This window comes from Mya arenaria, chromosome 4, assembly GCF_026914265.1.
Source record: "Mya arenaria isolate MELC-2E11 chromosome 4, ASM2691426v1".
Lineage (NCBI taxonomy): Eukaryota > Metazoa > Mollusca > Bivalvia > Myida > Myidae > Mya > Mya arenaria.
The window spans coordinates 28,838,353-28,863,590 of NC_069125.1; the positions used below are offsets into that span (position 1 = coordinate 28,838,353).

The window sequence follows — 25,238 nt, forward strand, 5'->3', positions numbered from 1 at the left end:
ATAAACTTTGATAAATAACAGTGGAAGTAATACATGCATACGATATATATCTATAGTAATACAGCTGTTTACACTTTAACAAGTTAAACAATTGAAGTTGTGAACATCGTGTGCTCAATTTATTAAAACATAGGCTCTGATTAGAGTCTAAAAAATGACATTTTATTTTCATAAAGAAATGAAAGCCAATGAACTTTTTTTTTAATTGGACTTGGACATTTAATTGCGAAACAGTGTTTTGAATATCCGGTTATTTTTCTCTTTTAGATGGACCTGCAACACCGGAATTGTGCCAACTTGCTTGCTTGACCGACCCATCCCAGTTCGCATTGACCGTTACTCGTTGATGTGTTTAAATTTATATTTCGCTGTGGAGTTTACTTGTTTGTTAACGGTTAATACTTCGATTTGAGCAAAATAAATCTTAAATGAGTGCAATAATTCACATATTTATGGTGCTAAACGATGATGTCCATGATATTTATGATTAGTTCTATACAATTTATCGGTATCAATAATTGTGATGTTATTAATACTGTGAATAAGACTGGCGTTTTGTAGACGTTTCAGAAGTTGGCTTCAGAAAGAAAGGTCAAACTTATACGGGGTTACCAGAGGAAATGGAGCATAAACATTTGCAACTGAAAAAGCTTGAAAAGTTTTGTAAATGGTTTCATGGTTTTGATTTGCTTTTTTCTGTTGCTATATGATAAGTTAATAACATGATTTCGATTTTTTATTAATTTTGTTTTGTTTATCACATTAAACGTTTCTGATTGATTTTTTTTTAAAATAAGCTACGTAATACTTATTTTATTGTATGTAACTTTAATTAGACATAAACATTGTTTTAATTTATGTCTTTTTTTACATTGTAAAAATGAAATGATTTTTGTGCTCATGTAATTTATATTTATTCCAATCCTTCGATTGAAGAGTGATTTCAATAATACATTTGCATGAACATTGGCTTGCACTGTTGCCAAAGTATCTCAATACTATCCCATATAAAAATGTACAACTCAACAACTTGTCTTTGAGTCCTGAGCCGGTCTTCATAAAACAATTTAAATCATTTCATAACTTAAGTCAATTTTCTCACTCTTTCATAGTCGAATTGAAAAGAAATGTATTTTAGCATGGAAATTTGTATATTTCAATGAAATCGATGATAAAAAGGGCTTCCAGAAATTATAAATAATAAAGTTATTATTTCATATGATTAGTGAGAGACTAAACTTAAGAAAATTACTTAAGCTAGGAAATGACTTGAGATGTTTTATGAATACCACCCTGTCGTTTCGTCCATTTAATCGTGTCTGGTTTTCAAAGAAAAAGGTCGAAGCATTTATTATTAAACGCTTTTGCCTTGACCATTACTCATCACTTGAAAACTGTTCTAGAGAGATATGCAAATGAAACTGGGTATGCATGTTGCCGTTTACAATGGATACGGGTACAGCAAGGTCCGAAACTCTGGCTATAATTAGTAGTCGAGTTATGCCTAATGTTTGACTGAAGAAAACCAAATTTGTTGGAGCGTTATAGTACACCACTAAAATGTAAAATGGGACTTTTTAGAATACGGAACCAATCTTTAACATCAAGTGGAGTCACTTCAATAGAAAATAGGGTATGTGAGTTGGGGTTTACTGTGGAGAAAGGAACATATTTTCGTGTTTAAAAAAGCAGTAATTGGGACAATCGATCTAAGAAAGGTTCGCCTACTCCAGAGAAGAAGGAGAAATAATGTCAGGAGATGATACCAAAATACATCAATAAGTGATTGAGAATGTGTTGTAAAGTCAGTGGCAAACATTAATCAGTTGTGACAAACCATATTGTGTACAAATATCATCAATCTATAATTTTAGAGTTGCTTGAAAAATCGAGATTAAGATCACTAGTAACGAGCATATATTTTATACCTGTATCTACTGCGAGACCCATTGAGACGTAAATACTAGAAAAACACGTTGTACTAGCATTGGAGGACGATAGAATGACCCCAAAAGTAGGTGCTTGTGCCTAGCTATGACTTAACCAAATGCATTCTATATCCATATCCTCAAAATCAAGACTCAAAAGATATAGAATTATTATGCCCCCTTTTGAAAAAAGTGGGGTATATTGTTTTGCACATGTCGGTCGGTCGGTCGGTCGGTCGGTCTGTCTGTCGGTCGGTCGGTCGGAATACCAAATGGTTTCCGATCAATAACTTGAGAACGCTTTGACCGAGGGACCTCATACTTGGTATGTGTATTGGTCATCACCAGCAGATGAACCCTATTGATTTTGAGGTCAGTGGGTCAAAGGTCAAGGTCAGTGTGACCTTTACATGAAAAACGGTTTCCGATCAATAACTTGAGAACGCTTTGACCCAGGAACCTCATACTTGGTAGGTGTATTGGTCATGACCAGCAGATGAACCCTATTGATTTTGAGGTCAGTGGGTCAAAGGTCAAGGTCAGTGTGACCTTTACATGAAAAACGGTTTCCGATCAATAACTTGAGAACGCTTTGACCCAGGGACCTCATACTAGGTAGGCTTATTGGTCATGACCAGCAGATGAACCCTATTGATTTTGAGGTCAGTGGGTCAAAGGTCAAGGTCAGTGTGACCTTTACATGAAAAACGGTTTCCGATCAATAACTTGAGAACGCTTTGACCCAGGAACCTCATACTTGGTAGGTGTATTGGTCATGACCAGCAGATGAACCCTATTGATTTTGAGGTCAAAGGTCAAGGTCAGTGTGACCTTAACATGAAAAACGGTTTCCGATCAATAACTTGAGAACGCTTTGACCCAGGGACCTCATACTAGGTAGGCTTATTGGTCATGACCAGCAGATGAACCCTATTGATTTTGAGGTCAGTGGGTCAAAGGTCAAGGTCAGTGTGACTGTAAGCTGAAAAAAGGTTTTCTGATTGTCCATATTTTATTTTCTTATATAGTAGACAGTAGAAATTTATATGTCACTAAATGCATGAGTTGAAGTATCAGTTTTCAGTGAACATCTAGTTTAATTATGCCCCCCTTCGAAGCAGAGGGGTTATATAATTGCTTTGCACATGTCGGTCGGTCTGTTGGAAGACCAAAGCTTGTCCGAGTGATAACTCAACAATTCCCGGACCTATGGTCATCAAACTTGACATGAAGATTAGGTATGACCAGTAGATGACCTGCCTCATATGCATCCAATGACAAATCAGCTGTCATTTCAGTCCATGCATATTTCATTCAATTGTCCAAATATTTCTGGCAACTTGGCGCTCAGGGGGCATAATGTTTGACAAACATCTCTTGTTTAATTTAAGTTTCTGTGAACACTAGAATGTCAAACTAAGTAACAACTTTACAAGGACAGAACGAGTAAGATAAAGTAAATACAAAAAGACAAGAAGTAAGAAAAAAATGCATGTCTGGTCGACAAAAGAATGAAAAGAAGTTGTTCTGACAAGCCTTAGGATTGATTTAAAAAAAGGCGGGGTGGGCGTAAAATGGTTGGCTAAAGAAGGAGTCAAAAACGGAAACAAGAATCAAAATTACTAAAATGTTAACAATATTTTGTTTGAAAATATAGGTAAGTGTCTGCGAGCATTTCAGGATCAATGAAAAGCAAGGTGGTTTTGTTGGGGTGAAGATGGGAGTTAATTCGCCTTAATACGTTGATTTACATATGAGAGATTGATCACAATGACAAGTGAGAACATAAAGTGGTATAATAATATCTTAACATTGAGTAAGAGAAAGTTGAATAGCATTTGAGAATGTGGAAGGGATGTTATGTGTACATGTAAGAATAATTATTCATAGAGACAAATTCATCATATGTACAAATTCTTAATATGATTTGGTTATGTTATAAGATTGTTTGGAAAAATCATTATACCGAATGCATGGATAAACTTAGTATAACAGCATACATAATGACAAAACATTTAGATAAAATATGAAATTTGTTTCAAATTTGCCATAAGGGTTTGGGTTCTGTAACGATTGTTAAGCTTAAAAAACATGCAAGAACTCATTTCAGTAAATGAACATCAAACGAAAATATCCAATACCTTATCGCTCTTAATTATGCTTTGATTTTAGTGTTTTAAACCACACACGTGATAGCAGATTGTTTAAAGAGATCTATACAGCTGAAAAGATATACAAAATGTTCATATTATGTGTTGACAACGTTGTTAGAATGTTTTACTGCTATTTATTTAATTTGAGCCCGATCCCACTCAAAAAATGTGAGTTTCACCAAAGTTCATTAGTGAGAACTATTTAAGTCCATTTTTAAGTATTTTTGAAATAATTTGTCGAAAACTACAAAAATAAAGTAATTCTAACTTATTAAAACGAAGAAAAAATTCAATCCATTCAATTGGGGTGACGACTCGAAAGTAAACATTTAATCAGTAAAATGACAAAACAATTTTCTAATCTCACTATTTCATTTAATGCTTCAAACTGGTTTAATAAACACAATACTTTAATTACCCTACAAGTGACTTGCTAGCGATACGACAAAACCAGTTATTTAAAAATTAGCGTAGTGTAACCTTCCTGTCACATGACCAATCAAGTAGCCCTAAAGTAGTACAGTGTACATACTTTGTGCATAACAACAATGGCGAGTACTGGACAGACATCGACGACTGTCAATTGTCCTGTTTGTGGAACTAGGAAGAACTTTGATTTAGTTACATATCTTAATTTTTGATTTGTACATCTTAAAAACGCGAGGATAATGTTATTGATCGTAAAAAAAGAAACAAGCTGGTGGCGCATAAACGTTATAAATACATTTTATAAATAACAGTAACGTTTGATATTTTGAAGGATTATGAGAAATCAAACAATGTAAATAACACCGCGAGTATAACGTTATATTACGTCAAAACAAGTCTAACCTTCACCTGATCGCCGTACATTTAGGTCAAGAGTTTGATCATTTTACTTTTATCCCTTAAAATACATACAGGTCAATAATATAGATCAATAATGCATTCTTAAATGTCGGCTTGAAAAACGTTTTGTATCTAAGTATGATAATACTAAAAACACAGCTTTTATTAGAAAAATATTACCCTAGGAGAGGCGATCTGTCGAATCCTGTTATCTATTTGGTTATAGTTGGTGTTATTTCCAATCCATAAATACAATTCCATTTAATTATGAATCATTGCCAAAGAAACCAGAACACTCTCTTTATAAGTGTGCCCATCATGATAATGAAACAGTATCAGGTTATTACTTCAAACCAATATTTCTTTACAGATGTATGAAATGGTTATTTATGGATGCAGAAAATTACAAAAATACAAGGTCCTGGTACGGGTACGAATAAAGGGAACTTTAACCAAAACTTGAAATAGATGACCATTGAACAATTGGTAAATGAAATTGGTAAATTCGTATGGAGTATTCGACGATCGCATTGAAGCAGTTCATTTTTATTGCGTATTTAGGTTAACGAAAACACATCAAGCAAAATTAAAACAGGTATAACATTGATAAGGATTTCCGTAACGTATTTTTTAAACATTTTATAATTTATGCCAATAGCCACGTACCGGTATCTAGCAGTGCGAACGGTGTTCAGGCGGCGACCTGTGTAAGCTGCGGACACTTCTTCAAGTTTCGAGCGGTCGGACCTCTGAAGTCAACCATCACCATCACTGTGAATGGAAAGCAGTACACAGGTATGTTTTTCGTTATTGTCATTTCTTGTTAAGATTTTTAGTTTGCAGTCCATTTCAGTACGACTGTCCGGTAAAAGTAACATCAAACAGGACAGCACATAATTTTATTTGACGTTTACCCACAAGGTACATAGTCATGGAATATATAAACATGCATTTAACCTAAACTCAACAAGTCACATAATATGGATCAGATACATGCAATGTCAATAAATGAATTTTGCCATACGTGAAAAAATATAAAAATATCAACATGATGAACAAAAGCTACACATGGTATTAGAAAGCACGAGTCTAACAATGAAATTATTTCGAGCTATGTAGGAAGCGATGCGAAGTTGTATAGATGCAAAGGCTGTTTTAATGTATAATTATTAAGTACATTTCGACTATCTATTTAAACTGGTTGTTTAAATGAAGCGACAATGCTGTATTTACTCATACACAAATGTACAATGGATGATGTGCTTTTACATTAAATAATTATGTAATAATCTCAATTTAAATATTTCTTTCTCACCTCAACGAAGTCGGCAATGAGTATGGGCCAAGTTCTGCCCTGAACGGTTTCCTCCGCGACCAGAGGATCTCTGTCGGAACGAAGCACATGTGTTACCAGGGTGGTTGTGGGACCTGTCTTGTCAAGGCCAAACTGTTTGAACCAATCAGCGAGGACAGTTTAAGCTACGCCGTCAACTCGGTACAACTTTCTTATTTTCTTGTTGATACTTGTGTGACGTTGTTTACTATCACGACGATGCTTGTCATCCAACTTTTCAAATTGTCAATGAGGCGATTATATTTCTTCAATAAATAATAGCACAGTCATGGTCCAATGAATTACTTAAACCACCTCTGACAAAGAACCTCTGAAAAATGTAACGGTGGAGCGAGGCTCCCATTCGTGTAATGTTAATATACATCGTTTGTATAAGAATTAAAAACATGTTACTTAACTTATTTAATAAAATAAATAATATAAATCTTGCCAAGGGTTGGTATTCAATATTGGTTTTACTTTGGTCTAAGAACGATGTAGCTAATCGGATTACATGGTTTAAATAGTGAACATTTACAATGTATGGAGTCAATGATGTTTTACCATAATATTGACCTCAATTGCGTATTGAATACTACTCAAGTGTTTGTGTTTGACCGAATAGTGTCTGGTACCTCTCTACTCGTGCGATGGCTGGGAGATACGCACAGTGGATTATATTGGCAACCTGAAGAAGGGCCTCCATCCCATACAGACCCAGATAACGAACTATAACGGCTCCCAGTGTGGCTACTGTACGCCTGGCCAGGTCATGAACATGTTTGCGTACGTACGAATCAATCTACGTACATTGAGTTTTAATTTGTAAAAGTTAAAAGCTTTCCAAAATAGTTCTTTATCTGAAAACGAGACTCTATTCCATACAGACAGAGATAGCCTAATTTCTGAAATAGCCACTGTACGCCAATGCAGGTCATGAGCATTTGTGCGTACGTACGGATGGTTTAGTATAATGTTTTCCCCAAAAGTATTTTTATTCTAAAGAAAGGCCTCAAGACCATATACATACAGATAACCAATTATAAGGGGTGCAAGTGTGGCTTCTGAAGGACAGGGCCGGTCATGAACATGTTTTCATACGAACGATGGTTGAGAATCAATTCTATCTTAAATGGTATCAAACTATGTCTAGATAATCGCGGCATGAGAATTCGAGTATTTTTCTCACCGTCTAACGTACCAACATGTTCATGAAAAACAAACAAGGACATAACATAACGAAAAAAGTATACAAGTACTGGCAATCATTGATCTAACTAGTATCATGTTGGGTCTTACAATGGATTCCCATTTAACTGATAACCAATAGTGACACTGTCTTGTCCATAACAATAAAGATAAACAATATATTCAATTTGGCGTCTGCAACACAGTCTCGTTGATATTTAAAAGTTTTACTGAAGTAGTTCGGTCCCCACATTCTCTTCTTATTTTAAAAATACAGTAAACAAGTTGAACTTACGTTGAATGTTATGAAGTTATTCGCATTGCAGACAGACTAAGTATTACAGCGATACTCTCACAAAGAGACAGGTCGAGGATTCCTTTGACGGAGTTATCTGGCGATGTACAGGTAGTATTGTAAAATCCAATCTTCCAATGCTTTTAGGCTGCAATATTGTGAATTTTAATACTTTCAAAGACGAGGGAGAGAAAAACGAAAAATAGTTACGCGACATAGAACATACTAGATACAACAAAATACATTACTAGTATGTTATTTACTTTTTCAAGGGTACAGACCTATTCTAGCTGCCTTCAAAAACATGGCCAAGGGGAGGAGTAAATGCAGTTCTTCTACAATTGGTGACATTGAGGCAAGTGGAATACCAATATGAGAACTTAATGAATGGTATTAACTTGAGAATTCTCGTATGTTACGTGCGAACAAGAAATAAAGATTTTGGACAGATGTGGGGGGTTTTCTATATCAAATTTCTGTTATTCTGAAATGAGCATGATATTTCTTTGACTTATAATCTTAAATAAATTAATAAATTTTGTTTTCGATCCGAATAACGAATTGTCCGAAATAAATACTTAACTTTAAGTTGTACTGCTGGTTTCATTTCCGTTTACTTACAGTTAACATTAAGTTTCAAGTTCTCGTAAATGTATGTTAAGCTAACGATGCTTGCTTTTGTTATTTTTTAACATGAAATTGGTGATAAATCTTGCAGGACTGCAATGATATGCAAAAAGTCCGGCAAATCCTGCAGCGGTAATTGTTCGAGTGTGAGCGAACCATTGACACATCTGGTATTCACTGACAGTCAATGGTTCCGACCAACCACCGAACAGCAGATTACATATATTCCGAACGCTAACAAGGGAAAGAAGATACGGTTTCTGCTCGGGAATACTGCACATGGTAGGCAAAGAATATACTGAAACTTCTTGAGAAAATTTCAAAAGGCTTCGAAATATTTTAGCTGGACTTATCGAAGAATATGGAGGTCTATCCTACTCACCCCGACATCGGCGTCCGGTAAATGTTTAAGCGCAATGTTGCATTTTCACTTATAGCTCCAATGCTGTGCGTTCATTTTCACGGATGCGAAACAGTGGCTCCAGCTCTTTTAGGAGCTGTGTATAAAAGGGAGCCAATGACACTTCCGAGCTAGAGCAAAAGAACGGATATCATCGTAAAATGTAAGTATGACTCGTTATTTTATCTAATATCAGAATTATGAGGCTTATTTGAGAAATCGGGGAATGCAGTGCGATATAAATATGTTTAATCTTCACACGTATTTGGGTTATTCTGTAAACATATTGTTTATGGAGTTATAAAACCGATTCTCCCATCAAACACATCAATGTTTACAAACGAAAGTAGAACATTTTCACCAATTTTCAGCTGAATTTCACTCAAGAAGCTTACATTTAAGATAAAGCCAGTATTATCGAGTGCTTTTATTTTGTCGGGAATAAAAATGGCCGCCTGAATTACCGGAATAAGCATGTTTATACTCCTTTTCTGGGTTGAGCTGGAGCCAAAGCCAGGGAGCATATCACAAACTATTTCGTGTTTAAATGTTAACAGCGGTGTTTTAATCACGTTGTTAACATTAACAAAGTAACGAATAATCGACCCAATGTATGATATATTTTAGCGGGCCACGTGGTCAGGAAATCTCATGCTAAAATACGTCCATCGTGACTTTCCTAGTGACATTCTGGTTCTCCTGCAAGTTCTTCGAGCCAAGATTTGGACAGGTAGGGATGTGCATATTTTATAACATATTCATAATATATTGAATATAGAGTGTTATAATGGAAGTTTACTGACGCATTCCGTTGTGCCAGGTTGAGTACATTTCTTATTTAGAAGCCCTTTTGAATATTAAGTTAGTTCATGCACGTTCAATTATTATTTTAATGATTTGGTATTCCTTTCTTTTCGTACAAAGTATCTAATTCCTTTAGAATGCCTTTTTCGTATATGTTCATTATTAGATATTTGGCTAGAGTAATACGTGAAGGTTGCATTGGATCAAAATTTTTATACGTCACATCTGATTCCAACCCATAGACTTTGACGGAAATGACGTATCAATTAACGATTTTCTATCCACGGACCTCACTGGAAAACTGGTGTTCGTGTTCTCCTACACTGAGCTAGACGATGTTGACCATATCAAATTTTACAAGGTCACACAGAGGGTACAGGTCAGTATGTTAGTTGTTATACCTATATACTATAGACATGCATAAAAGTGTCTTTATTTTCAAGGCTTGAATTTAACTTTTTTTGATACTCGCAATTTTTTGCGAGTGCTTAGATTTTCAACTCGCAAAACCAGACACTCACTCGCATTTTTTAAGGCAAGTCTTTGTGTTTGCTAGGCAAAATATATATTGTACGGAAAACAATGATTTAAGGTATAGTTTAATTGATTTAATGAATTATCATGTAATTTTACATTAAACGATATCATCATATATGTAACACTGACATAACGTACTGAGGAAGTCTGATCAAGCCAGTATTGGTCTGTGCAAAATATTTTAAAAATGTTCCTTTTATCATCTCTGTTGATGGTCAATTTAATGTACAACTCCCTCTTCCACTTCCAAACAGTTTTAACGGACAGATTATTTCATTTTGGCTTCTTTTTGGGAACTGATTGATCATCGCCATCAGCCATCAGCGATTTTAAATCAACACGCGTAAAAAAACTTATCCTTTTGCTTGTCATCATAAAACATGACTGTGTCTCGATACGATTATCGCCAAATAACGCCGCCAAACATGAAAATGAAAGACCAGTCTACAAAACTGCATAGTAACGAGTACCTGCCACAAAATAACAACAAAACAAACAAGCGTAGGCATCTCTAAATAAGTGTTGTGCCTATTGTGCAGGAATTTGTCACAGATTATGTTCATATCTCTTTTCAAGGATTGCATATTTTCTGCAAATTTTGAACTCGCAAATTTTTGCGAGTGTCTTTAAATTCAATTCGCATTTTCCAATTTTGGCTCGCATTTTGCGAGTGTGCGAGTGCTAAATTTGAGCCCTGCTGGGATGTATTGTATGCCTGTAATTTAAAAAAAAAGTATTTTAAGAACCTTCAAAGCTTTAAACTGAATATTACTTAAACGCCTTTTCCCAATGATGACAATAGCATTCGTAAATATAGCGTAATGATAAGAAAGCTGCAAGTACTTATCGGTACAACATTAAAATTTTAGATTGATCTTTATTTAGTTAAGTTCATCGCTTGAAACTGTTTTGTTCACAACATTCATTCTCTCAATTAAAAAATTATCTTCAACCTTAACTCAGAAAACTCCAAACTTTAACAGAATTTATATTTCAGAACGCCCACTGCTATGTGACTGATGGTTTCCGAGTGAGGATGGACAAGGGAAGCTTTGTCCTGAAAGAACGCCTGTCATAGCCTACTCGGGCATTGGAGCACAGTTTGTAAGAATGTATTTGAGATCCATTGTTATTTATTTTAATTGTAAACTCGTGCTTGATATTGAACTCAGTCATAGATGTGTAAATTGCTTAACTAGGATGCCAAGGCTGTACAATATAACATTTTACAAATGAATTAATGTGTCCATTTTATTATTTCTATTAGTCATATATAATTAAACAGTGTAAACATATCGTTGACTATCCTAGTCTATAGCCGATGTGATATTGACTAAGGATTTCGTCGTTGGTACATTTGTGTATAGTTATAATATAATATCTACTTTATTTTTAGGATAGAGCCACAAAAACGGAAGCTTATCTGAACGGCAAGAATATACAGGATGCTACAGTTCTCAAAAGTAGGAATGTTTGATAACTTCTGATGATTATATTTTGTCCTACTCTTCAACATAAAATGAAATATATGTAATATTTTGTAGAGTCAGAGTGTTAACCAAGACTTAATGCTATAGATAATTGTTTGTTTCGACTTCTGTCAGCTAGAAGGCATTCCGTTTTTCTCCTGTTTTTTTTTCAATCATGACATGCCTGATATATTTTATTAATGCCTATTTGTAGTGCCCTAAAATAGGGTCCTTGATTTATATTATTAGCTTTGTATATGTTTAATGTGTATTGCAGCAAAGAACTATCGAACACTTTTGAAAAGGGCCCACAGATGAAAACTATTTAACCAAAAAACTATAGGGTCAACAGAAATAACCAATTATTATTAATGCATACATATATTTGCCGATGTCAACTAAAATCTTGATGTCATTTTAGCTGCTCTGTCAACCCTGGCAAGCGAGATCAAGGCAGACTCCTCTCCTGTCATGTCAAGCGCCACTTACAGAACAAATCTCGCCCTGGCACTCTTCTACAAGGTACAGTTATGAGTTTCAAATGATCTAATGAAGGCACACACTATTGGTTGATGAATTTGTTTTAATTTTAATGCCTCATCGAATTTTACTCATTTGACTTTAGATCAAAATAAAAAATCCATCTGATTTAGGTACAGATAAAATGTTTAATATATCGTATGAATACTGGGCGTGCTTTTATTTCTATACATGTAGCGTCCAGTATATCAGATACGAACGTTAATATTTTCTTGTTTCAATCGCGACGTGTAAATAAAAAATGGGGTTTAATGAAGCTTGAAGTTACAACGCTGTGAAGACATTTAGCACAGATACATTTGCATAGCAAGTTAGGTTGCATTTAACTATTAAGTGTTCCCAATTTGTAACTTTTTTCATTTTTGTGTTCAGTTTGTTTTGAACCTGGTCGGCGTGCAGGCAGGACTCCCCTACCGGTCCGGAGCTTCGGAGCTGTACTGGTTCAGGCCCATATCCTCGGGAGTGCAGATATACGACACCTTTCCTGTAGAATACCCGGTCACACAGCTACTGAAGAAACTGGAAGCAAATGCACAGGTAGGCAAGATTTGCTTTTCTGTGCAAATTAAAAAAAATCTTAAGCATAAGTTATAGTTCCTTTATTGTCGTTAAGTGGCTTAAAAACAAACAAATACAAAATTTAAACGATCATTTTGACGTCCTCAGTATGAATTGGTAGATGCGTTACTGAGTTCGTGGTCGTGGTCGTCGTTTTTCCTTCTCTTTACTAAGACTATTTCTTTGGTGTGGTTGGGGGTAAATATGTAACTGCGTTTGTTCTTGTCGTGTTTCCCCTCTCCTTACTAAGACTGTTTCTTGGGTATGTAACTGAGTTTGTATTCTTCGTATTCCCCTCTCTTGAGAATTTATAAGGATATCACATACGGGTAAAATTATGGTTGTATGCAACTGTGCTTTCTTATATTGTTTGTATTTTGCACAAGCCCAATCGTTCACTATTCTTATTCTAATTCATTTGTTTCAGTATAAATGTGCAAGTGAAACGTTTAGGCGGGGCTTATGCGGCAAAGATCACTCAGAACAATTGGATTGCCGCTGCATGCGGTCTCTCAGCTTTCCTCACAAACAGGTTTGGAATTATGACAGCTATGTCTTTTAAATTGAACTACATGGACTGTCAAAGGATAGCCTTAATTTCAAAGAAACTGCCATTTCATAATTATGTTTATGACACTGTGTAGTATCTTTCCTGAGTTCCTTAGTCACGTTTTCAAAATACATGCATGACTGTTTTGGAATGCGCCTTATGTCCTGAAACTAAACTTATGTCAACATGAATGTATATAACCAGATTTATATGTTATTTCTGGTTATATTTCACCAGTTTTTTAACAGGTGAAGAAATGTCTCATGTAAAACTCTGTTAAAACTATGTATCTTATAAATCCCTTTCAGGCCAGTGAAACTGAGACTTACACTGGGATACAATATGAAGATGTTGGGCAAACGATACCCCTTTAGGGCTGATTACCAGGTTGGTTTATTAGTTTTCATACCCATTTAAATCTGGCAATCGGGTTGGTTAAATAAAGATGCATTCCCATTAAGAACTGACATCTAGGTTGGTTAAATCAATATTCATACCCATTCAGAGCTGACTACCAGGTTGGTTATATAAATTTTCATACCAATTAAGAGCTGACTACCAGATTGGTTGAATAAATCTGCATACCCATTTAGAGTTGACTACCAGGTTGATTAAATAAGTCATCTACCCATAAGGAGCTGATTACTAGGTTGGTTATATAAATATTCATACCCATTAAGGGCTGATTACCAGGTTGGTTAAATGAATCGTCACACCCTTTTAGAGCTGGCTACCAGGTTGGATAACTAAATCTTCATACCAATTTAGAGCTGACTACCAGGTTGGTTAAATAAATCTTCATACCAATTTAGAGCTGACTACAACATTGGTTAAATAAATCTTCATACGCATTTAGAGCTGACTACAACATTGGTTGAAGAAGTCTTCATACGCATTTAGAGCCGGCTACCAGGTTGGTAAAATAAATCTTCATACCCATTAAGAGCTGATTACCTGGTTTGTTAAATAAATCTTCATACCCATTAAGAGCCGACTACCAGATTGGTTAAATAAATCTTCATACCCTTTAAGAGCTGACGACCAGAATGTTTAAATAAATCTTCGTACCCATTCAGACCTCACTACCAGATTGGTTAAATAAATCTTCATACCCATTTAGAGCCGGCTACCAGGTCGGTTTAGTAAGTCTTCATACCCATTTAAAGCCGGCTACTAGGTTGGTTAAATAAGTCTTCATACCCATTAAAGAGCCGACTTCCAGCTTTGTTAAATAAATCTTCATACCCATTAAGAGCCGACTTCCAGCTTGGTCAAAATACCAGAATGAGCAACATTTTTGTTTTGTTTTGCATCTGTTTTCGTACATGTAATCTGATCGCTCTTAAGGACTTCATTTTATCTAAGTTTGTTGATTAGTATTGCATTTAGAAATGGTATTATCCATATTTCTCAAAACCAAGAATGATGCATTCTTTAAATCATATTCAGAATGTTTACCTTTTTTACGTAGATCGACTGGATAATAAATGTTGAACCTTGATCGATTTCATAGCGATATCAAAATCCCTTTGATGTGAAATATAATTTAAAAAAACATCAGGGAACATCTATAAAGTGTATATCAATGTGAACTATAGACACTCAACAGTTTTACGACGTAATATCAATACATGTTACGGGTGTGTGGGGGGTGGGTAGCTTATTCACCCTTGCCATCGGGTTATACCCATTTGGTGAGTATATATTTATAACTATTTATAGAGCAATAAATTACGGGGTTAGAAGGTGACCCGATATGGGAAATATGGGACAAGGAGGGCATTTCTGTTAAGAGAGTCGACAAGCTGTTAACATTGATCAATTAATGGGAAATATTTCATTTATTCATTGGAATTGAAGAATTGACGTCATTTTGGTACAATATAACTTAGTGACCGAATAAGGAAAAATATGGGGTCACCGCGCGACCAGTCCTGGACCAATCGCGTTGCGTCATTCATGTTGTAGGCGTTATATAGTCTAAGCGCAGAACATTGGGGTGCCGTGTGACATTGCTATACACTGGTGCACGATAAAGAACCAGGGTAGCTCTAACCAGGGTTACATTCTGTCTGTGCACTATGCTCCAAAAACCTAAAATTACTAACAATCTTATCAGACCACTCGCCGAATGTGTCTCTGCCCGAGTGCAAGTGTTAAGCTTACTCACCCACCAAAGGTATCCCATGTACAATAATGTGCATTTCGGGGGCCAGCCTGGCCCCGTTTTATTTAAGGATCATAGTCGTAACTTACAAAATCTTTAAAAAGTAGGTACGTCCCGCGTGTGTGCAAGTTGGTTTTTTCTGTTCCTTGACTTTAACTTGAAAAAAGCGGTAACAGTTTAATACACAAACATGTTCGGCAAAATAGCATAATTATTGCACTGATCATGAGATGATTTCACTTTACGAATAAGGTTTTTAAGTGGGACCCTGGTGAGTGAAAGAATACATTAAATTAGGACCTGACTAATGTATTACAAATGTTTTTTTTTTTTTTTTTTTTTTTTTTTACTTTTACAGATTGGGGAATGGGCCTGTTCATGACCGATTTCAATTGCAATAAAGAAAAACACAAAATGCGACCAATGTCAAAACATGTAAAACATGTGACCAATGTCAAACATGTAAAACATGTTACCAATGTCAAAACATGTAAAACATGTGACCAATGTCAAACCATAACTCTGTAAAAAATGGCGGATGTTTAAAATGCATGCATATTTCAGTTTGTGATCACGAAACCTTTAAAATAATGTACCTGAGTAATCCACATGTAATTATTTTTTTACATCTTTATTACTTTGAAGGTCAATTTGCATCAACATCTAACTTTAATAACAATTGCTCGATAAAATGTGGATTGGATACCTTAAATAAAATGGAAAAAAAAAACTTTTCTTTTTGTCGCACAAAGATTAAAAGCCAAATGACAAACATTAAAGACATACACACGATATGCGCACAATTCACATCAGTGACAATATACTAATCTTTGCAAACAAGAAATATCGAAGTGAACGTATTAATGTGTGAATATCCATTACTGAGATGTCTTGTCTGTGTCAGTGCATAAAAGAAAAGAACCCTATGGGGTATATTTCTAAAGAAGTACTAGGGTAAACACCATATGATGTCTCTTCAACAAAACGCAATGACCCACTGTGGCAAACACAATCATTTGAATGATATTTTCTAGATCACAAGGTTTGAATAACATAAACAAACAATTAAACAACGAGTTGTAAATACCTGACTTCTTCCCTCACAGGCGGGTTTCACAGACGCGGGTCAGCTGAATGCCGTCAAGGTGCCGTATTACGCGGACTGTGGCGTCAGTCCAAATGATAACGCACTTCCTTCCATGCAGACGTGGGCTAACAATGGTATCACCACCCATTAATTTCAAAACGCAAAACTTATTTTATTTTTTGTTAAATGGAGAATTTCCGATTTCTTTGTTTGTTTTAGAATCAATGTATCTGCAGTTTATTCGGTTGATTTTCCTTCGTTGAATTGTTTCTTCAACAAGTACTTTCTAGATAGTAGATCCTTGGTTATTAATTTTCCTTCCCAAAATTTCTAGGTAGGGTAGGTAGGGATTTAAAAAAAAAATATTATTTTTTTTCAAAATCTGTCGTAAGTCCAGAGTGTTTTCTTGCACATGGCAGTCTTTCCTACATTACTCTCATTGCCTGACTTTGTTTTATCATATAGACAATAATTCTGATTAATATCTGCATTTATCCGCCCTTCGTAACTCTATTCGCTAACGATTTTTTTTTTGCTCAGAAACGGAAAAAAATAGTTAGGGTCGGCGGATTTTTATAGGTAGGGTCGGGTTACCCGAAACAGACATATTTTTTTAGGCCTTGACAATAATAAAGCTTACCTTGCTGGTGTACACTGCAACACTACTTATATCGTTTTGCTCACTTCTCGTGTGACAAACTAAATGATAAGATAAATGACTTTATTATAACCATTTAAGAAGAAAAACGGTGTCCCCAAAAATAAGGATTTCTTACGATGAACGACCTTACAGTAAAATGAATTACAAGTGAACCGAAAAAGAAAATAACAATGTTTGATCAGATCACAAAACTCTAATACTTGATAAATTACACTTTGACATATTTGCTTTGTAAGTGATGAAGTTAACTTATATTGATTTTAATGTTCAACTTAAGCGCAGAATGAAACGCTGGTTCGAACTACCCTTGTTCTAAAACGTGCACCAGTGTAAAGCACTGTCACACGGAACTCCCATTTAACCACCTTCCCGGAAAACGATTAGTATTTCTGTTTAGTTACGACCATGAATCGAACCTACGACCCTTGGATTGACAGTCAGGTGTGTTACCACTAGACCACGGATCCACTATCTGACTCTGTAATTTGGTGTAATGCTATATTTGTATATCTTGACCTGGTTTAAAAAACACTTAAGTCGCGAAAATATTTCGGTCACCTGATTGGACTGTTATTATTACTGCCCAATCAGATTATAGAGTTTCTGGCGGAAAACTGGCCCCTTTTGAACAAGTTTTACAGATAAAGTGAAAGAATATATTGAGCTTTTAACATAAAAAAACGTCTTTAACATTTATAATATATATAATATTTGGGGACTATGTTAGAGTCCCGTCTTGTCACAAGATATTTTGTGGCGTGTAGCTACAAAAGAAGTGCCCCATACGCATATGTAACCTCATAGCAATATTGGTCAGCATGAGAACTGGTGCACCTACGGTTAATGTGACATTTCACCTTGTCTAACAAGAGTTTGAAAATGGTCTGAATACAATATGTGACATGTAAACTCCCACTATATCTAACAAAAGTTAGAAAAAGATTCTTTCGAAAGTATTGTATTGCACAAACAAACTCATTTAATTTCATAGCAATGTTTGTCAGCATTGGAAATTGTGGGACATTTTACTTTGTCTTACAAAAACTATGGCCCTTGACTTACATTATGGTCTGAAAAATATTAGTAAGGCTGATATAACAATCTTAGAATGTTTATCAGTAAGGCGTACTTTCATTTAATTAGTTCCTGAATTCAATAATTTATGAAACCAAACCTTTGTGATAGCTCTGGTTATACTTGGTTAAGATTTTTGAGCGGATATTTCATTATTTTTTTGCGTTGCGATCAACCAAGAACTAGAATGAACGAAAAATATAAGTTATAGCTATATAATGAATGACAACGTTGTGTATGCACACTCCAAAAAGGATAGTCTACAGTGAATTATCTTGAATAAAAACTAAGAATGCGTTCGCATACTATTTACACCATTTAAATACTTAGGCAATATCAATAAAATAAAAAAAACTGACATTTGTGTTCCAACCCCTCTTTATTCAGGATCCCTTCCTGCGATATTCATCATGGAGACCATCATGGAACACGTGGCCAAGACTGTAGACAAAGATCCTACTGATGTCCGCATCCTCAATTTGTATAGTAATGGAGCGGTCAGATAGTATACATTTAAATCTGTTTAGTTATAGAACGGTGCGATTGACCTAAATATATAAAAAAATCGCACTTGATCATTTGCGTTCATTTTGCATGTATCAGTCGACCTCTCGTGACCTCTGTAGGCGGAGCTTGCGCAAGAATCACCTGGGTCATGCATATGTAATACATGATAAACGCGAATATCATAACAACCTAAATCATTATAACCAAAAAATAAAGTAATTAAAAGGGGTTAAGTTATATAAAGATTAAATCATATCGTTCATGCGTTCATATTGCACGAAAAATAAGAGTCTTACAGGTTTTGAGAAATCAAGCAAAACGTAATTAGAACTGTTCAAATTCCTCATTTTAAATTTATCTGGAATGGAAAGCCAGACATATTTGAGATTAAACCTTACAAACATTGACTAGTTTCTTGACTCCATAAATCTTATGCTTTACTTGGATGGCAACAATAAACGCCGATGGAATTTCCTTTTATAAATAAACTGACATCTTGTATTTGATAAATCTTACATTAATAACGTGTCAGGATAGTCTTCATTTCTGGTTGAGGGTCTTGAATAACGGAGCAACAAAAATTTAAATGACTTGAATATAACAATTAAAATACCCAAAACTGTAATATGAAATAACAAAAGCGGTTGCAATTTAGAAAATACGCTATTTTTCAAACAGTGGTATGGGAAAGGTATAAATAATTTGAACACATCTGCGATTAAAGATCCAATAATAGTTACGTTTTTAATCATATTGAATTATTCATACGGCGTAAGGAGCGCTGAGCTCATAAAATATCAAACTCTCATATAATCAATACCAAGGGGAACGAAGATACAATTGATTACCATGACGAGATGGCGTGTCGCGCACAAGACCAAGGTCTATAACTCAAAGGCATGGTCACACATAAAGGTCAAATGTTGAAATGATCATTGTCCGGAGCTGTATCTTGACCTGCATTAAAGGATTTTTAAAAACAAGTTGCCATGAAGGTTTACCATGATAAGGTAGCGTGTCGTGCACAAATCAACTGTCTGTTTCTCAAAGGTCAAGGTCACGCTTAAAGGTCCTATGTTAAATTGATAACTGTTGACCTGACTGTCCCATGTCTGTGCCGCCTCTTAAGCAATCATTAGGATATCCTTGAAATTTGACATGAATAATCAGCAAAATCAGGAGGCGTGTCGACCAAAAGAACAACATCCCTATCTCAAAGGTCAAGGTCACGTTTAAAGTATAAAGGTTGAAATTATCATTGTCCGGGCTGTATCTTGACCATGCATTACATTTTAGGATTTAAAAAACAAATTGCCATAGAAGTTCCCCGTGATTAGACGATGTGTCTCGCACATGACCTAGGTCTGTACCTCAAAGGTCAAGGTCGCGCTTAGAGTTCAAACGTTGAAATTATCTTTGTCCGGGCTGTATCTTAATCATGCATTATAGGATTTAAAAATATGCCATGTAGGTTCACCATGATGAGGTGACATGTCCCACACAAGACCCACGGCTGTATCTAAAAGGTCAAGGTCACACGTAAAGGTCGCAGGGTGAAAGGATCCTTATCGGGGCTGTATCTTGACCATGCATTATAGGATTTGCAAATGAAGTTTCACCGTGATTAAGCGGAGTGTCGCAGGATCCACGTATGTGCGTCAGTGTTCGTCCGTCCTTCCGGACTGAGCCACGCCCGGTCCGTATATTTTTATGCAATAATGATTATCTGCTTATTGTTAAACTTCATGTAATTTTGTGTTGCAATGGCATGGACGATCGTTATGTCTGTGTCAAAGGCCCTTTTAACGGGCTGTACATGGCGACATTTGGCGTCTTATTTGAATTTAGAGCCGTATGTTGACATGTACTCTATACCAAAAATAACTAAGAAAATTGAAGATTTACTTAAATCAGTGCAATAATAGAATGGTCATAATTACTAAACTCTGTGCAATAATGAAGTGAAAAGATTAACATTAATTCGTGCCGATATGTAGTGGAAAGATTGCCTTTAATCAGTGTAGATGTACTAAAGTCCATGCAGTAATGGAGCGCACATATATAGTACTGGAGCGGTACCATTTACAGTCAAATCTTGCTATGTAGAAGTCGTTGAGACCTCGGAAATACCTTCAACGAAAATTCGGTATAGCCGAAATATAAAACATGTTTTACTTAACCCAACACATTCGGTAATAGTTTGACATAACCAGAACATCGGGAGAACAAAAGTTCGACATAACGAATATTGCTTGTAATTAAATTAGTCAAGTTACGGGTCGCTCTCTTTTTCTGAAACCATAAATCATTTTAATTTGTAAAACCCATCAAAGGTTAACATTCCTTTAGGTCCCCTAGTCTGCTCATTATCTGTGATTTAACAAAGGGTTACAAAGTGACAAACCGTCAAGAGGTCGAATTGCAGTAGGTATTTAAAAATTCCAAATAAGAAACTCTTACGAACATATTTACTTTTTGGTTTCAACTGGTCTTTTGAAATGAGTACTTTTCTACTTTTATAGTGATAAAATATTCTACATCATCTCTTTCATTTTGTTATAAAATACGTCCTAGATATAAAGCGGTTAAGATATATCTACTCATGTTGCATGAACTGACTTTTATTACATGTCTGTAACTTAACACTAAATATTTTGCATGACATACAACATTCTTCACTTGTTTGTTTAAATGATAATATTGGCAATAAAATCGGAAACCGGTAACACGCTGTAAGATGTTACTTACTTTAACTTCCTTGTTCGTTTTTGTCAAGTTTTTGATAACATATCTGTTCTTTGGACCAATGGCACAGCAGTATTGTTTACAAATAAACAAAAAAACTATGCGATATCATTAACGATGGTTTCTTTTTTTTCTTGCGATGAAAAATAATGTTTCATAGATTTGCAAAATCTCGAACACACGTTCATACTGCATGAACGCATGAACACAAGAATAATAAGAATCAATCTTTGTATTGATATGTTTTACCATTTCATTACATGACTTTCTTTGACTTGAATGCTATTATTGAACATGTATTAAATAACAATAAAGGAAAGAAAATAGTGTTGTTGTTTTTTTATTTGTCTTTTATATATACCCAGGTTAGTCTGATGTCACGAGAGGTCGACAGGTTCATAAAAAAACTTAACGCAAATTCTATTGTATAGAAAAAATCAAATGCGCTTGGAGTGAGAGTGAAAGATAAAGCGAAAGAGAGAGAGAAACTCTTTCCCACCATAATGAAGAGACAAACAAATATTACATTTGACCAGCAAAATATGTCTTTAAGAGCACATGCCGAATGCCAAGTTATGACAATCAAAAAGTGAGGCATAATGAAAAATGGGTCTGACCCAGATTAAATTTACTTGTGGACAGACTATACTGTCTTGAGCCAAACAATAAGGTCCGGTGGGGTAAAAGGTTTTTTGGCTGTGCGGCTACCTTCACGCACTCTATTATTTAGGTGCAGGCCTGTAGCGTTTTTTTTTTTTTACATATTAATGTTAAACACATGTATAGATGGACCCATTAACGAAGATGTCATTAACCGACTGCCAGCTGCAGACGCAGGTTCCCGGCTTAATGTCTAGTGTGGGCTACGCTGATAGGAAGACAGCGATGGATGATTTCAACAAGGTGAAAACTATATGTTTGTTGATATAAATTTTGCTTTTAATTATATGTCTTCTTTAGAGTCGCTTGTGATTTAAACATACTCCAGGGCCCATGGTTACAAACATTCTCAAGTCCAATCCTAGACTCGGACTCAGAAAAGCACTTCTATAAAAATACAAAAATAACTGTTTTCGTGGTTTCACGAAAGTTAATCTCAGTTGCAAATAGTTATATCATTCAGCAAATGTTATCATCATTACTCAACTAGAAAGAAAATTTCAATGAAATGAAGATTTGCTGTTTTGCCATTTGAGTCTGAACTCAGACTTGTGACTGTTTGTAATTATGGCCTCATGATAACAAACAGTCTGTATTTGTTACAGTATGTATTCGTATTCCTTTATTACTTGGATCTCTCCCTTGAGTTTTTTTCATTTTTGTTGTTGTAAAAGATAGTTTTCATTCAATTCAGGTTAGAATAAAAACATTTTTTTACTAAGTTGAAGATGCTTATTAAGAGAATACGACCCCTGAACTTAGACTTTTGACTGTTTGTTATCATGGGTCCTGATTAAAGTGTAGTCTGCTTGGCACGTCTTGTTTCCATTGAAGTAGAAATAATGCCCCAGTTAATTGTTACCATTGCCCCCAGGTTCGGGGTATACCAGGGATTGCGGGGGAATGGGACGTGTTTTTACCTTCCAGGTGGCTGTAGTGTCATGTGAATGCGGTGATTTTGTTTCGCGCGGAAAATAGCCGGGGATGGGCCTTACCTAGGATATCCTAGGGGTGCGGGAACATTTGGCGGGGATTGTACCAGTAGTTTGTCCCCGCAGGGCGGGAATTTAACATGGGATAAGCTGGACCAAAGGTCAAAGTCCCCAACATTTATCGGACCTCGGGGCGTGGTAACAATTGACTGGTGCATAACTTCACTTATATTCTCAAAAGGCTATATCCAAAACTGCCTGTATTTCGCCCAGACGACACTTAGTTTATTGCCTACTGTGACCTAAAAGCTACTGAAATACCATACATGTCAACCAAAAGTTGACTTCAGTCGTCTCCATTGCAGTATAAATAACTGCACGTATATTCTCAAGCTTCTAGTCCAATCTATCATTGTCCAGATGTCACTTGGTTTAGTCTATTACTCCTCTTAAAACTCCAGTAGTTCCGTTCTTATCAACTTTCCTAGGTAAGACCTAGGTATCTTTTATTGTCACATGGCTTATGACAGTATTGTGAAATGATTATAGTGTAACATTTCGTGTCCTTTAACAGTTTTGTTAAGTCATTTTGTCTAGACCACTTCGCGCCATGCGTAAACATAACTTAATGAGCTTTGTTAAAATAGGCCGCAAATATAAATCTAAAAACCGAACAACAGTGTTACCTTACGTAACGACTAGCTGTGAATAATTAATCTACATACTTATGTTACGATATCAACACTGATTTTTTTTTGCGATGCGCATTAAAACCAGCTTCAGGAGTCATAATTACCAACAGTCAGACTTAAGTGGCCAAATTTCATTATTTATTTCATTGCAACTTTCTTTCTAGTTAAGTTTTGATGATGACATTTGCTGAATTCAGTTAAAACTCGCTATGTCGAATCTTATGGACCTCGGGATGAACTTTCGATATAACCGAAATATAAAAAAATGCCTTATCTAACCCAAAATATTTGACCAAAAAAATCGACATACACGACATATCGAGATAACAGAGTTTGACATAGCGAGTTTCGACTGTAGTTGCAATCATCAATCTCAAACTGAATTTTAAGTTGTTTTGTTCATGATTTATTATCAATAGTCGTATTGATATACCACTCTGTCGAATCGTTACATTGTAATGTTTTTATGACAAAAAAACATACTTAAATATTAAAACACACATATATTCCTTTTAATTTGACTATGAAAATTGTATGAAATCGACTTAAGAAGTTAAATGAATATCGCTCCTGGTTCTCTTTCTAGACAAACCGTTGGAAGAAGAAGGGTCTGTCTGTGGTGCCACTCAAATTTGGCATAGAGTGGCGGATAGCAAGGTACGGGAGTCAGGTAGCAATTTTCTGGCCCGATGTGCCATCACGCACGGAGGAATCGAGCTTGTCCAGGGTGTTAATACTAAGGTGAGGACAATCTTGGATTGATAAGAGTTTTTTTTTAAATACGTAGATAAGTGTTTACCAAGTATTGAGTAATTTGTCATTTTTGTAAATTACAATATGAAACATAGATGACTCGCTTGTATCGGGTTGATAAATGAACTATGACGCAGGTTTTAGGGATTTTTTCGGCTCAAAGCCTCAACATGTGTGCTTTAAAACCCCAGGTATCGCGATAAATTGATAAAAGATAGTTTCGGTTTCATAGAGAACATGTTACTTTTTCTAGGAAATCCTACGAAACTAAAAAATGTTTGCTTTGTAGTCTATAGAATTATTGATAATGATATGTTATTGATAAAAGCATTAAATTTGGTGCAGTGGGTTGTCTCTTTGAAGTTCTCATTGTCTGCTGTTCTTCTCGTGTATGAATACAAAACCTTACACATAAAAAACAGACTTTCAGAGCTTCTGATGGGCTTGCTGTCATCCTAGGTTCCGTTTCAACCAGATTAGTTAACAGATAGTGCTTGTTCTTGTCTTACTGTACAATTTATTTGATAGACGATATCACCACCCAGCCTCAACGTCATAATATGTGTTTGTTATAACTAGGGCCGATTGTTCAGAACAATGTTAAATTTAACAGCGTTTAAAATCGTTACCACTCAGGTCGATTAATGGATACACTTAAGTTTAAACATAAGCCGCGTTTAATGGCACAGGGTAAACGCCAAAGACATAAAACACAAAAACAAAATATCACAAACAATAAACATGGAACAA

The 25,238-nt window shown here is 35.4% G+C and overlaps 1 protein-coding gene across 2 annotated transcripts in view; it reads left to right on the top strand.

The window, feature by feature from the left end:
- The window catches only part of LOC128229779 (xanthine dehydrogenase/oxidase-like), an 81,565-nt gene that overhangs the window by 35,603 nt on the left and 20,724 nt on the right, over positions 1-25,238 (top strand). Inside the window, exon 35 of one of the 2 annotated variants that reach the window (XM_052941600.1) lies at positions 268-992. The exons of the other annotated variant lie outside the window; for it this stretch is intronic. Within the exon in view, the coding sequence (XP_052797560.1) occupies positions 268-347 (80 nt within the window). The 3' untranslated portion in view covers positions 348-992. Of the gene's footprint in view, positions 1-267; positions 993-25,238 lie in introns of those variants that run through there. 2 annotated transcript variants of the gene reach the window in all.